Genomic DNA, 17,031 nt, shown 5'->3' with positions numbered 1-17,031 from the left:
TGAATTGACCATTTGTTTTTGTTAGAGAGTACTACATCAACAAATAAAATATGCGTTGGATTATGAATGCGTTTTTCTAACTTGTTGTTTTTGCTGTTGTTATTATTATATATATATGATTCCTGTTCAAATGTTGTAATAAACAATACAATCTATAATTTAAGTTGCTGTTGTTGTTTTATATGTACATTGGCTATGTCGATTTGTTATTATTACTGCTATTGTGGTTGTTGTTGTTGCTAGTTGTGATGATGGATGAACGTAAAAATTCGTGTTCAAACACTTTACTTTATATTCCTTGTACAAAATTGTTTATCTTAAAAAGCATGTTGTTGCTGGTTAGCTGGCAATGAAAGGCTTTTTTTGTTGGTTTTTTTGGTTTGTTGGTAAAGCTAGCTGCAATTGAAAGTGGGGAGTGTTGTAATCGTCATCATATCAATATTGTGTTGTTGTTTTTTTGTTGGTCACTTAGAAAATGTTTCCTTTTAAACATTTTCTTCTGTAAGTCAAACCAAGAAAAAGCATTAGGGTCGTGTTAGGGTATAGCTGTTGTTGTTAGTTTTTTTTTCTTTCTATTTTTTTGTTGTTTTTCCTAAAAGGTAATAATGCGTTTAACATGTTTTTATGTAAAACTGTTTATTTTTTTTCTTCTTTCTATTACAATTTTTCTTTTTCTTTTGGTTGGATTTATTTAAAAATTTTTAAAATATGTTTAAAGATTGAAAGCTTTTTGTTTGTTGGTGTGTGTGTGTTTAAGTGTTTTTCCTTCCTTGCTTTCTTTAGAAGAAAAAACACTAATCTAACAAACAAGAAAACATGATTAGATACACGATTCTATGGTACATAACTACGATTAACAACAACTAAGTGGAAAAAATCAAAATAACCAAATGAATGGATGTTGTTGATTTTTCTTTTAGTTTTTTTTTTTTTTTTTTTGTAAATTATTTTAATGGAAAAAGAGCAGATGTTTTTTTTCCTTTATAACTTTGATTGAAGGCTGTTGGTGTGTTTTTTATAAAAAAAATAGTATGAGTTTGTTTAATACACATTAACAAAAATATATTGAAATATTTAATATAATTTTAAAATATGAAATAAAAACTACATTGCAGAGATGGGATGGAAATTTTCTTAATTAAAATTATTCCTTTTCCATTTTGATGATGTGTTAAAAATTACAATTAATTTTTTTTTCTAAAAACACGTCTTACATCAATTGAAAAACTTTTTACTAAATAAGCATTTAACAGGCAGCCTGCCGGAAATAGCTTTAGTCTTCATACTAGGCTTTTAAGCTTAATAATAAAATTTTATTAAACTATTTATCTGTAGCATAACAAAGGCCAACATCATTAATTGTTAATAATTTTTAGCTTTTACATTTTGTCTGCATTACAACAGGAAGAGTTTGTTCTTGTTCTGAAGAATAATAATAACTTTTTAATAACAAAAACATTTTTCAATATTAAACAACCAACACGTCAAATGTTATCACAAACGGTTTTGTTTGATAAGAAAACGCCAAATGAAACATTTCACACAAAGAGTAGAGCCGTCCTCTCGAAAGACGCTGTATAAAGACATAGCAAAAACTATAGCATTTACAGTATTTAAAGTCAAAAGTTGTTGCTGCCGCTTGCAAGAGGTGTTATAATTACTAGCAACATCTTGTAGCAAGTTATATTTGGCTTTACTTGGGATTTCTTTTGGCATCAAGGTAGCCCACGTAAAAAACTACTTCTTTCATTTTAAGTAATTCATATATATATATATAAAAAAGGTGTTAATCATTAATAAAATGTTTTTTTCCACAAAAAAACAACAACAACAACATTGCTTAATTATTAATGATGCCAACAGCAGCAAGCTGCGCAACACAAATGTTGTGGCATTTCATACAAAAAAACTCTAGACAGATGTTACAATTCTAAAATCCATTTTTAAGATAAGAAAGTAGTTGTATAATTGTACCATTTCTAATAAACGGAAATTATTTAAACTATTTATTTAACTGTTTCCTTAGTTAAAATTTTTTGTTTTTGTATTTTGTTGTAAATAGTTTTTGTGCTTTTTGTTTTCTTTAATTTGCCAAATCTAATCATTTTAATTTGAAACTATTGTATAACATCAAAAACATTTAAAATTCAATCAATTAAAATTGTTTTCGATATTTTAACTGTCTAGTTGTAAAAGAGGATGGCATCCCAAGGGTCAGAAATAGATTTTATAGAATTATAAACTTGCGACCAAATTTGAACTTTTGTTGTTAAGAAAACGCTTAACAACTATGTCTAGTCAATTGCCAACTCCATAAACCAGGTTAGAGTGTAGACTATATAATAGGCTAGAATGTACTTAAAACTAGAGAACAGGCTATCATCAGTCAAGAGGCCAGACTATAAACTAAAGACAAATCTTCAGACTATAGTCGAGTCTTTAGTCCATTCTATAGATCAAACAAAAATCCAAGCTATTATTTAGATTATATAAAAGACCTTTACTCTATAGTCAATCTTTATTCCTGTCTTTATACCAAACTATAAACCAGTCTATAGTACTGATTATAGTCAGGACTATATAATTAGAAGAAGTTTTCAAACTTCAGTCGATTCTTAAATCTAGTCTATAGTGTAGACTTTACTTTGTTCTATAGGTTTTGATATAGTCCTGATTATAGTTCAGTCTATAGTTTAAAAAATAGTTTATTTATAGATCAAGCTAGAGCCCAGGATATTTTCCAATTTATATACAAATATGACATCTATAATTAAGATTATATTTCTATCCTCCGCACAGACTATAAAGTAGTCAATAGTACTGATTATAGTCCTATCTATAGTTCAGACTATGATCCATTCCATAGTCCAGGCTATGGAGTCGAGACTGTAGACCAGTCCCTAGGCGAGACTATAGTCTTGTCTATAGTCCAGACTGTAGACCAGTCCCTAGTCCAGTCTGTATTCTAGAGTATAGTCAAGTATAGTCCAGACTATAGTACATTCCATAGTCCAGACTATAGTCTTGTCTATAGTCCAGATTATAGTCTTGTCTTTAGTCCAGACTATAGTCTTGTCTATTGTCCAGACTATAGTCTTGTCTATTGTCCAGACTATAATCTTGTCTATTGTCCAGACTATAGTCTTGTCTGTAGTCCAAACTATAGTTTTGTCTATAGTCCAGACTATAGTCTTGTCTTTAGTCCCGACTATAGTCATGTCTATAGTCCAGACTATAGACTTTCCTAAAGTCCAGACTATAGTCTAGACTATAGTCTGGACTAAAGTCCAGACTATAGTCTGGCCTATAGTTCAGACTATAGTCTTGCCTATAGTCTTGCCTATAGTCTTGCCTATAGTCCAGACTATAGTCTTGCCTATAGTCTTGCCTATAGTCCAGACTATAGTCTTGCCTATAGTCCAGACTAAAGTCTTGCCTATAGTACAGACTATAGTCTTGGACTATAGTCTTGCCTAAAGTCCAGACTATAGTCTGGCCTATAGTCCAGACTATAGTCTTGCCTATAGTCTTGCCTATAGTCCAGACTATAATCTTGTCTATAGTCCAGACTATAGTCTTGTCTATAGTCCAGAATGTAGACCAGTCTGTAGTCTAGAGTATAGTCAAGTCTTTAGTCAACATCTTATTTCAGTCTATAGTCAAAACTATAGTCTAGTTAGTAGTCCAGACTATAATACAGCCTGTAGTCCAGACTATTAATCAGTCTGTAGTCCAGAGTACAGTCTAGTATATTGATAATACTGTATTGCAGTCTATAGTAAATACCTTATTCCAGGCTATATTCAATACTGTTCTGTCTATAGTAAACACTGTGTTCATGTCTTTAGTTAAGGCTGTGATCAAGACCCTAGTCCAGTCAAGTCTATAGTCAAGACTGTGTTCAAGGCTTTAGCAAAGACTTTCTTCCAGTCTATAGTAATGTCTGTTTTCCTGTTTAAGTCTATAGTTAAGACAGTATTCCTGTCTATAATTTAGGTTATGGTCAAGACTGTAGTATAGTCTATTGTCAAGACTATAGTACAGTCGATATTATAGGCTACAGTTTGGTCTATAGTTTAGACTATAGTAAAGTCGATAGTCAAGATTATAGTCCAGTAACAATCAAAACTATAGTTCAGCCAATAGTACAGTCTATCGACCAGACAACTCTCCATCTGTTCCATTCTATAGACCAGGCAACAGTGCATTCTCAGGACTAGATTGATGAGCACCGATTCCATAAAATATTTATTTTATTATATAAAAAAAATTTTAGTCTTGGGCTACTTCCCCCCTTGTCAGTTAAACAAATAAAGAAAGAGTACAACAAGAAACAAAAAACCACCAACAATTGTTTAATTGTCAAATCTTTCTTTGTTAATTTTTTGCCTTTTTTTGTTGTATTTTGTTGTTGTTGGGTTTTCTTAGTCGTTGTTTTGTTTTAGTTAAACCCCACTCAAATCGAATGGAATCAAATGAAATGATTTTGGGCTAATTACCCTTTTGTGGTAACCTAAGATCATGATGCATTTACAAGCGCAGCAACGTCAACAGCAACAGCAGCTTAACAGCAACAACCATTTAAAGCATTCAAGCAGTTAAGCATCACTCTTTTAACAACAGCAACAAAAAGAGCAAACAAAAAAATACAAGAAAAGAAAAAAAACAGCAGGAGTTTAAAGACTTTCATTAAACTTAAACGTTTTAAACCTTTAACTCACATAAAGTTTTATTTCAGTATTTTCTACTACGTCTTCAGTTAAATTTTGCTGCTGTTGTTTTTAACTTCTTATTTTAATTTTAATTTGTTGCTGTGCTTGTTGGTGTTGTTGTTTGTTGTTGCATGGTTTTGTTTATTTGAAAATGTGCAAAAATTTTATCTTCGTCACCAGCCAGCAGCAACAGGGCACCACACCAACCACCAAGATACCCGTGATACCTAACAACACATATATGTATGTATATACATACCTTCACACACTCACAGTTGGCCACATTATCTGTCAACAACATTTAAATTGCTGTCTTTCTTTTTATAATTTTTTTTGTTGTTTGTATTGTTGGTGTTTGTGCAAAATTTTAAATCTTTTTTTTTTTTGTAAATAAAACAAAAAAATTTGTAAAAAGATTTGCTTTTTTAAATTTTAAACGATCGCCCACTATTAGTTGTTGTAGGTTTGTTTTTTATATTTTTTTGTTAATTTTAATTCATGTTGTTGTTTAAATTGGCCAAATGAGTTCAAATGGGAAATGTTTAAAAGCAACTCAAAACAACCAAAAAACTAAAATTAAATTTGAGATGTGAGGAGGACATTTGTTACAGATTTTTTTGTTCATTTCTTTATTTAGGTTTTTGTACAGATATTTTAATTTGAAATATCTTGACAGCTTTTAAATGTTTTATTCCTTTTTAGTTGGCATAATGATATTTTATAAAGAAAAAACTTAGCACATATGCACATATTTGACTTTGACCGACAAAATTGGTAGTTATTGAAAAAGGTAGGGTTTCGTTTTTTTTTTTTTTTTTTGTTCTCTTCTTTTGGCATGTGTAATAGTAAACTACTTTCCAATTAAACTAGTTTTTACAATTCCTTAATTAGTTTTCATTAAAAAAATGACAATTTAAAAAGGAACTTAAGGCTAAGGCTAAAAACCTAAGTGGGAGTCAATTTACACTGTAATGTATTGATTGTGTAAAAAAGGTTTTTCTAGTGTAAAAATTTTTCCAAGACATTACTTTAGATTAGAGCCTTGCCTAAACTATTCCTCAGACTGTTATGTAAACTATGGTTTGGACAAAAGTTAGAACTGTAGTCCATGCTATTGTCCACTTTAGATAATATTCCGTTCCATATTATCTTCTATAACACTAAATGCGAACGAACATTTCTTTCTCATTTCTTATTAAACACAATAATAATTTTTCAAATTTATTTCTTTGTTTTCAATATATAACTAAAAAATACTTGTTCGTTCGCATTTAGAGGAACAGGACCTCTGGACTAGAACCTTGACAAAAGTCCAGTTTATTGTCTGTAAGTCAAAAAGCAAAATTTCCCCCAAGCACTTGAGCTGGATCCCCGCCAAGTTTGGACCATATTCTAGATAGAGCATTCGAAACAGTTCAGTTCATTCTACATTGTAACCCAGACACTAAACAGTAATCCAGTCTAAAATCTAGATTTGTAGTCTAATCTATTTTCTAAACTGCAGTACATTCTAGATTTACGTTAGTAAGTTAGTATGTTACTAAGATAGTTAGTAACTTAGTAAGTAATTTAGTAAGTTATTTACTAAGTAATTTAGTAAGTTAGTAATTTAGTAATTAAGTAAGTTAGTAAGTTAGTAAGTTAGTAAGTTAGTAAGTTAGTAAGTTAGTAAGTTAGTAAGTTAGTAAGTTAGTAAGTTAGTAAGTTAGTAAGTTAGTAAGTTAGTAAGTTAGTAAGTTAGTAAGTTAGTAAGTTAGTAAGTTAGTAAGTTAGTAAGTTAGTAAGTTAGTAAGTTAGTAAGTTAGTAAGTTAGTAAGTTAGTAAGTTAGTAAGTTAGTTAGTTAGTTAGTTAGTTAGTTAGTTAGTTAGACAGTTAGTTAGTTAGTGAGTGAGTGAGTTAGTTAGTTAGTTAGTTAGTTAGTTAGTCAGTTAGTTACTTAAACTGCACTCAATTTTATGTTCTAACCTATTGTTCAGTCCATAGTCTAAACTGTGCAGATTATAGTCTAGTTTATACAGTCTATAGTCCAGGCTAAAGTTAGACTACGATCTTGTCTAAGTTTTACTCCGATCTGCAATCCAGACTAAAGTCCATTCTATATTTAGTCTATAGATATGGCTATAATATAAACTCTAGTTCAACTTAGACTCTAAACAATAGAAGTTCATTCTGTAGTTTATTACACATTTCAATCTATAGTCTAGTCTACAAGCCAGTCTGTAGTCTAAAATACAGTCTAGTCTATGATTCAGAACATAGTACATTCTATAATCTAGACCATAACCCAGTTTATTGTCTATTATATGGTCTAGGCCACTGAGGGTCAACTGTCTACGTACATTTATATATGCTTTTAGTTTAATAATTTCGTTGGATTAAGACCTATTCAGATTTAATAAGCAATTATATGTTTTTTTTATATTATCTCTTCTTTTATATGAGGTTATGACTCACATTACAACAGCATTATCTTTAGTTGAATAGATATTTGTATTCTTTTCTCGACATCAAATTTAGTTTTCAATTGATGATTTTTAATACCACCACCAACCAAACATATCGATGACGGAGTATATTGTGGCAACATTATGATACATCTTTTGACACAAGATTTTTCGTTTTGTAAACAAAAAATATATTGTTGTCGAGCATGTTTATGTGTAATACCTTACATGTCAATCATTTATGAATATGATCAATATGTTGTTGGATTTTCTGAGTAGTATTTTGATTGATGTATGAATATCATCAAAGACATGAGTATAGAGAAATCGAGGGGGGGTTAGAAAAAGTTCATTTACCTGTAAGAAAAATAAAACAATAAAGAGGATTAATCAATGATTTTTACATGGGGATTGTAAAAGCAATTAGTATTATTAGATTTAAAAGGGAAAAATATACATACTATTTACCCATCAATCTACTTTTAAGGCTTTTAATAGGCAAATGTAAACAGCCGTAGTGAGAAATAGAGAGAATACTTTGTTTCACTTCTCTTTTTTTCTCAAACAAACAATTGTATGGCAAGCAATTTTACAAAACAAAGAGAATTCATTGTTTTTCAGTATTTTACAAAAAACTAATCCACTTCAACTTTTTTACAAACAAGAACTTTAACATTTTATTTATGGTAAAATTCTATATTAAGAACAGTTTTCATACTTGAAACATTTGTAATGAAAATAAATTATATAAATTTATTATTTATTTTTTTCTGGCAAATTAAAACATAATACAAAACAGAACAGAACACATCATACTATAAACATTTGTTAAAACATTCAAATTACAATCCAACTATCTGTCTGTCCGTCTGTCTGTCCGTCCATAAGTTTACCATTGCTGTGGTGTGTGCATAATTATTTAGCCTGTTAAATATTTTGACAACTTCATTTGTAATCAGAAATAAAACATTTAAAAAAAATTAAGCTGCCATTCGTTTCATTTTTATCTCAACCCCTGCTTTATGTGTGTTTGGAATTTTAAATGAAAATGTAAGTTTTTGCAAATAACAATAACTTAAAGCATGAGTTACAAAAAAAAACAAAATGCAAAAATCGAAAAAAATTAAGCAGGCAATTTATAACAAGTAAACTTGAGGTAAAATTAAAAAAATCAAACTTTATAACAAAATAATTACAATTTTAAACATACAAGATTTGAAAACTAGCAATCATACACTCAGTTGTTGCATTAACTATAAAGTTTTAAATGTTGACAATGACAGCAGCTGCATTTAAAGCAGCAGCAACAGCAGCACTAAGGGGAGGGTTGGTAGGGTTAGTAATAAATAGAGAATTTAAAGAATTTTTACATAATTTATAAAACAAATTTATACTCAGTTTTACGTACATGCAAGACCTATATTATTCTAAAATCATATCCACAATTGCTTTACTAAGACCCTGACTAACTCGCATCTGAGGCCTTCTTTCAATGAGAAACATTCTAGGTTAGTTATAACCTAAAACAGTCGATTTATATCGAGGTTACTGAGAGTTGCAATTATAAGCTTAAAGGGGGGAGGGCCTATCAACTTCTCTGCTTATAGCTTGCCCTAGTTTTTATAAAACAATACAAGCTTAAGTTGAAGATCATACTAGCATAGGGCTCTAAGTAACATCAGATGACTACTCCGACATCGTATTTTTAAAGGATAACAAACAACAGAAAGAGAGATATTGGTGTAACTTATAGCCGATCACATATGATTAGCTATCGCTCAGCGAGGAGAAAGATGAAGAAGACGATTTAAACGATCATATTGAGTTAAGGATACTCCGAAGGGTTAATTACACAATTCTTTAAAGTCAATTGAAAATAATCTGCTATATCAAGATCGAGTATAAGGTTTCGAAAAGAAGTCCCTATTAACTCACTCACATATGCGGGACACCGGTGTCCCAAGCTTATTTTTATATTTTTCTCTATTTAGAGTGTTGTGTTGGGTTCACAGCTACAGTAAATTTGTTATTTCCAAAGAAAAGATAATATCCTGCGATATCCTTTGAAAACACTTTTTTAATGATTTCCATATGATCGTAAAGTCAAATACATAACAAGTATAGCAGAAAAAGCAACATTCTGCAATAGAGAGAGAAAAGATATCGGAACGATCTACATTTTAATATCTTTGCTACAGATTATAATATCGACTTAAGTTAAGAACGCAACGAAAGTTGAATTAAAAATATGAATGAGAGAATCCTATAAGGACTTTTCTATTAAAGAAACGGTGTTACAAAGAACAAAGAACTACAAAGACTCTATGGAATGTTCCTAATGAGAGCAAGGCGAGAAATCTTCTCAATATAAGCCAGTCTGAGGTTAATACGATGGGTACGTATTCTGAGAAAACACAAAGGATTATGGGTACAGCTATACGTGTGGATTAAGATGAATATAGAGCAAGTGGAGAGAACAGTTAAACTCTGTAGTATTTTCTTTGCCAATGTCAGGCATTTGTCAAAGTTAGATCCAAGTATATTGGGAACAGTATTATTCCGAAAATAATATTCCTCACGAAAACTGATTAGAAAATTTTTAGGAATTACGTCTTGGAAACTGAGTTTCTTAACATTGAAAGATAATACATTCAATGAACAATTTTTTTCCATCAAACATTTTTCTTCAATGAAAAGAAGCCTACAACGTGACCGATAGTGGTCTTCCATGAACCTTACCTTACCTAAGGATGCTGCAAAGGGTTAATAACTTCAAAATATTGGTTTTATTCAAAATTTTTAGTACAAAAAAGATACATTGAATTAAAAAAAAATTTAGATTCTTTTCGCTTCTTTTTAAGTCAATAAACATCACTTCCACAGAAGGTCAATTCACTTTTCGAGTGATGATATATGGTATTCTTTTGGAAGTACATCGTTTTATTTTTGCAAATAAAATATAATTTCGATTAAAGAAAAAAATTGGATTCTTTTCACTTGATTTAAGTCAATAAACATCACTTCCACAGAAGGTAAAGAAATTCACTTAGTGCTACATTTAAAATGGTGCAAAATGTTATTCTTTTGGAAGTACTTCGTTTTATTTTTGGTGGGAAGCAATGCAGAGAGAAGATCAAAATTAGACTCTCATTACTGAATGCATGAAAGGAAATCAGCTTATCAGAAAGATCATTCTGTAGTCAAGAGTCTATAGATCCATATGTAAACAATACTATAGATTATCGAGGCTAAAGAATAATAGATATATTAAAGATTTTCTGTATAGTCTTAGATATAAACAATAAGCTATAGATCATTTTAAATGTAAATCATTATATAGTCAAAACTATAGATCACTCTGTAATCGATACTATAGAATAATTTCTATCGATTAGTGGGACATGACCGTCTATAGTCGAGACTTTAGATCCATATGAAATCGATTCTATAGATTATCGAACCAAGATTTGCTATGTAGTCTAAGTTATAAACAATATGTTATAGATCATTCTAAAAGTAAATCATTGTATAGTCGAAACTATAGATTATTGTGTAATCGATACTATAGAATCATTTGGTTCATTATTAAAAGTTTTTTATAAAACACTCATTACTGAACTATACCCGTGTAATGCATAATTTCACTAAAAAAAACATGTATGAATGTATTGTCGGACATGGCCGACGTGAATTGAGACCTTCAAGTCATTTTTTGAAGGGGAGTTTGTATGGGGATCAAATAAGGCCCGATTATTGCAAAAGTCGGTAGTGTTGTTTAGAGTTATACAGAATTCACTTTTGCCGATTTTTGTGTCTGTCAGACTATCACGTCAGTCCCAGAGGTTTAAGGTAAATACTTATGATACCAAAATTCTTATTTGGAGGGTACGGTTGTATGGGGGCTAGGCGAAATAATGAACGGATTTCAAACATTATCAATAGCTTTCGACCAAAAGAAGTGTATGTGCCAAATTTTAGCAAATTGCAACCTGTAGCGTGCGCACAAGGTTTACATTGATAGACAAACAGACAGACAGTCTATAGTTGCCACTACAATGGAGACTGTTCTATTGTAAAAACTATAGATCACTCTATAGTGGAGACTTAAATCCATATGTAACTGATACTATGGACTATTTTATTGTAAAGATAATGATCTACAGTCTCGATAATGAATCATTTACTTGTGAAGACTTTAGGCCATTATATTTTGGAGGCTATAGATTATTCAATAATTGAGACTATAGATCCATTTGATCCATAATGATGTACAGTCTCGATAGTAAAGGCATTGGAGACTATTATATTTTGGAGGATATAGATCATTCTATAATTAAGACTATAGATTTTGAAAATTACGATCTGTAGCTAGCACACAAGGTTTACATGAACAGACAGACAGACAGACAGACAGACAGACGGACGTACATAGTTCAAACGACTCAAGAAGTGATTCTGAGCTGGCTCTAACACCAATATTTCTGGGTGTTACAAACATCAGCACAAAACACTGTAGTGGTGTAGGGTGTAAACATAAACACTAATATCTCTGAGTGTTACAAACGTCAACACAAACCACTATAGAAGTGTAGGGTATAAACATAAATTTAACAAAGAAAATCAATTTAAATTACAAACATTTTCAAAACTTTACTCTGTTTAAAAAATATGTTTAATCATGTTAACAAAATCATATTTATTAATAATAATTTTTAAATAACTTTATTAAAACCCCCCTATTAACTAAAATATATAAACATTTTAAAAGATTGTAATCATAGGCCAAAAAAAAAGATCTTTACAACAACATATGCTATTTTGGCCATTAAAATTTTGTAGGCCAACATGTATTACCACAATTTTTTTTTACAATAAAGAATTTTAATTGAAAAAATATATATAATAATAAACTAAAAATTGCTAATACGTGTGGTCAGCTACAACAACAACAACAAAATAAATAAAAACATTACAACACAAACTAAGTTTAATCTAAAGATCATAGAATTTGTTTGCTTTTGCAAACTTTTGACATTTAACCAAATTTAATTTTATAGTTAAACTAAAAAAATTTAAGCAAATATTTAATTTTTTAAGAATTTTTTTTTTTTGTTGGAAAAAAAAGCAAGTCATAAAGTTAATTAAAGTTATTTTATAAAATTTCTTTGTTTTCTATTTTCAGGTGTCAGCCAATGACCCAGATTGTGGTGTTAATGCCATGGTTAATTACACTATGGGATCAGTGGGTTCAAAGTATTTGAGTGAATTTAATGTACGTTCTGCTACTGGAGAAATTTGCATTGCCGGCGAGTTGGATTTTGAAAAGAAACAATTTTATGAATTTCCCATTATAGCAACAGATAGAGGTAAGTAGAGAAATTTTAGGAAAATTTTATTTGGTCATCATTGTAACATGCCTTCTTTCAATGTCTCTCTCTCTTTTTTCTTTTTGCAGGTGGCCTTAGTACAACTTCAATGATAAAAATACAACTAACCGATATCAATGACAATCGTCCCATATTCTTTCCACAACACTATAACATTTCTCTACGTGAAACAGCCTCTACAACCGTTTCGAATAGTCCAATTGTTACAGTAGCTGCCACCGATCCCGATTCGGGACGTTTTGGTATTATTACCTATCGTATTGTTAGTGGTAATGATGCTAGTTTATTTCGTATTGAACGTTCAACTGGTGAAATATTTCTTAATCGTCCCAATATGCTATCGGCACGCACGCAATCTTTGCATATACTTAATGTATCGGCAAGTGATGGTGGCGGTTTGAGAACACAAGAGGATGCTTTAGTTTTTGCCAATATAATTGATGCTACACAACGACCACCAATATTTGAGAAATTACGTTATAATTTTTACGTAAAAGAGGATGTAGTGCGTGGCAGTGTGGTGGGTACGATACAGGCCACAAGTTCGGATGCAGGTAAGTGAAGAGGGAAAAGCGGAATACTATAGATTATTAAGCTTGAGTTAATAAACTAAACTATAAAGAAGTAATGGAGAGATAAGATCATAATTAAAAGTTCCTTATAAGGCACTAAATTCATAACTATACCCATGTAATGCATGAAGAATAAAGTTCGAAGATCATAATAAATGAAATAATAAAATGATTTAAATTATCAGTTTTTCAAAGAAAATTAGCTTGAAGTTTCCTTAATTCTTTAATATCTTTAGTCAGGACTAAAGAACATTCTGTAGTTGAGACTATAGATCCTTAAAATACTATAGATCATTTTATTATAGAGACTAAAGCATGATTGTAGATCATTGTATAGTGGAGACTATTAACCATTCTGATGAGTAGTCTTAGATCTACACAATAGGCTAGGTATTATTATAATTGTAAATCATTATAAAGCCGAAACTATAGATCAATCTGTACCCGATAATATAGAATAATGTGTATATCGATTACAGAACATTCTATAGTAAAGACTAGAGATCATACTATTGTGGAGGATATATCATTTTACTATACATATATCATTCAATAGTCGAGATTATGGTTAGTCGAGGGTATAAATTGATCTGTAGTAATAGAATGATCTATAGTCTCGGTTAAAGATCATTTTATAGTTGAGACTATAGACTATTATATTGGGAAAGCTATAGATCATTCTATAGTTGAGACAATAGACCAATATATAGTTGAGACAATAGACCAATATATTATAAAGGCTATAGATCATTCTAGAGACGACACTACTGATCATTCTATAGTGGAGATAATTATACAATTTAGACTTTAAATTCATATGTAACTAATACTTTGGACCATTCTATTGTCGAAACAATGTAAAACATCTTTCTGTAGTAGAAACTATATATTCATCTATAATCAATACTATAGATTATTATATTATAGATCCTAAATAATGATATATAAATTGTAGATCATTCTATAAAGGAGACATTCTATTCTGTAGCCATAGATCATAACATTGCCTAGACTTTAAATCATTCTAAATTAAGATTATAGATCAGTATATAATCATAGCTACCAAATAAAGTCTACATTATAGTGGCAACTATAGACTGTTTTATTGTGAAAACTATAGATCATTCTATAGTAAAGACTTAAATCCAATTAAATGTAAACGATACTAGGGACCATTCTATTCTGAAGACTATATAATGATCTACAGTCTCGATAATGAATCATTTAATAGTGAAGACTTTAATCAATTATATTTTGGAGGCTATAGATCGTTCCATAATTAAGACTATATTTCGATTTGATCCATATGATGTACAATCTCGATAATGGATAATTTAATAATGAAGACATTGAAGACTATTATATTTTGGAGGATTTAGGTCATTCTATAATTAAGACTATAGATCCATTTGTGGGCAATAATCAAAGCTATAAAATGATCTATAGTTTCGATTTAAGATGATTCTATATAGGAGACAATAGATCATTTTATTGTGGAGACTACAGTCTAAAGGGTATACCAATCAAATGTCGACATTATAAATTATTAACAAGGACAATTCCATAAACCAGTGGTGCTCAAACACATACTATCATAGACTAAATTAGTTTTATTTGTATTGGTTAAGCAGCAGAGAACAGAAATCAATTTGAAAATAAAAGTATACTAATAAAATGACTACAAACTATTGCTTATTTCCTTCCAAAAATAACATTACCATCCCCCAGTAATGCAGCAGGTAGATAGCAGATTCTATATATCACAGTAAAAACATCAAATCAGTCCATTTATCTTTCGTAACCATTTAAAATTGTTTTTCAATCAGGCAAAACTGACTTGAAGGATTCTAGTAAAGACTTTACTAAACTCTCATTACCTTACTTTAACCAAGTAATGTAGTGGGTATACAATAGCATCTGATTGTTAAAAAACAACAATCCTTTAGAAGTACTTAATAAAAGTTTTCATTAATTTTGTTACAATTGTGTTAAAAGTTTCTAATAAAGCTCATTTTTTAAAGTTTAAAGAAAATACAAAATTCTTTATAAAATAAACTTCTGATTTGACTTGAAGATTCCTATTTAGGTTTAACAAAAAACTAACTGTCATTTTGGCAAAACACTTGATAATTTGAAAGCAATTCAAAGGCAGAATAAATGGATCATTAAATTTGATTTAACCAACGAATCAAATGGCATTATAAAAATCTCATTATAACAATAGAAAGAATATTTTGTTAAACCCTAAAAAAAAATCGAAAAAAAAATCAAACAAAAATCACTTGAATTTAAGTAAGGAAGTAAATTGCATTTCAACACCAACAAAAAACAGACAGACAGACAAACAAAAAGCACTTTTAAAACTCTAAAAAATTCTTTAGAAAGAAAAAAATATATAAAATCAATTTTAAGGAAAAAAAATCAAATAAGAACATTATGTTTTGCATACGAAAGCAAGAGAACATCTTTTTAAATATACAAAATCATGATGACTATCATGAAAACGTTTTTGGAACAATGCAACAAAATGGTTTGTTTAAAGCTAAAAAGCAGCACAAACTCTTTTGCTTAGTGGGGATTTTTTCTTATATTATGCTTTCATTTAAGTATTTTATTTTTGATGCCTTGAAGTATAATATAAAATTTCTGTTGAAATTTAGCTTTCAAATGGTTTTACCGCAAACCAAAAAAAAAATAAACAGGATGGCAGAGGGTATGCTGCAACCAACAAGACGACTGCCAAATTTAATATTTAACAAAAAAAACTTCAAAATCTTTACTAACAACTTTTAAAATATATAACAAGCTAAATGAAACAAAAACCCAATATATAAATCGTTAAGATCTTAAACAATCGTGTATTCTAAAGAAAATAAAACATCCATCCAGTTATAAACACACACACACATACCAACACAAAAAACGGTTTTAATTTTGAAATAAAATAAAAAAAATATATATTCCAAAAAAAAAAAGATTTTTATTTGAAGAAGCTTGTACAGCAAAAAGAAATTGTCTGTGCTGTCAATCAAATGTTCAGATATTTGTTTCCAAATCATTGAATTAATGAATGCTCGTTTGCTTGAATGAGTATAGGAAAAAATAATATTTATAAATTCAAGGATATTCGTTTTTTATTAAACAAAATCCTTATATACAATTTCAAGTCCTTTTCACACAATTTTTCATTAAGCTAAAAACTCAATAATATAGTTTTAGACAGCAATTAAAAGTCTTTATAGAATAGCACAGCAAATCACATAATACAGACACCTGTTCCTCAACAAATGACTCAAGACTTTTCATTTAATTCTTTTTATTTTAAATATTTTAATAAATTTACCCTTTTCTCATTTCAGCCAATCGTAATGCTATTCACTATACAATTTATTCCGGAGATCCTGAAGGTTACTTTTCCATTGATGAAAATTCGGGCAATATACGAGTTGCCAATAGCCTGGATCATGAGATGAAGGCACAAGTTTTTCTAAATATCAAGGCATCTATGGGTCTAAATAGTATACAGGGATATACACAGGTAATGCTAAAATACAAGTCTGAAATTTTACTAAAATTATATCTGGTACATGTCCCAAACTATAGTCCGATGTATAAAACAGATTAAGGTTGCAACTTTTTCTGATCACTAGTCTGATCAATAGTCCGTTTTTTATTCTACGGCATGGACTATAGTCTAAACTATATACTAGTCTTTAATCTAGTCTAAACTACATACTAGTCTATAGTCTAGTCTATAGTCTAGTCTATAGTATAGTCTATAGTCTAGTCTATAGTCTAGTCTATAGCATAGTCTACAGACTAGTCTATAGTCTAGTCTATAGTCTAGTCTATAGTCTAGTCTATAGTCTAGTCTATAGTCTAGTCTATAGTCTAGTCTATAGTCTAGTCTATAGT

The 17,031-nt window shown here is 29.8% G+C and overlaps 1 protein-coding gene across 1 annotated transcript in view; it reads left to right on the top strand.

The window, feature by feature from the left end:
• Positions 1 to 12,315: 12,315 nt before the first annotated feature.
• The window catches only part of LOC111683178 (protein dachsous), a gene marked incomplete at its 5' end in the record, with an annotated part of 42,419 nt that continues 37,703 nt past the window's right edge, over positions 12,316 to 17,031 (top strand). Inside the window, 3 exons of the mRNA XM_046947428.1 lie at positions 12,316 to 12,523; positions 12,613 to 13,098; positions 16,476 to 16,725. Of these exons, the coding sequence (XP_046803384.1) occupies positions 12,316 to 12,523; positions 12,613 to 13,098; positions 16,476 to 16,725 (944 nt within the window). The remainder of the gene's footprint in view (positions 12,524 to 12,612; positions 13,099 to 16,475; positions 16,726 to 17,031) is intronic.

This window comes from Lucilia cuprina, chromosome 2 (genome assembly GCF_022045245.1).
Source record: "Lucilia cuprina isolate Lc7/37 chromosome 2, ASM2204524v1, whole genome shotgun sequence".
NCBI classification, from domain to species: Eukaryota; Metazoa; Arthropoda; class Insecta; order Diptera; family Calliphoridae; genus Lucilia; species Lucilia cuprina.
The sequence above is the reverse complement of the archived record's forward strand: the minus strand, read 5'-3'. Positions and strand labels throughout refer to the sequence as shown.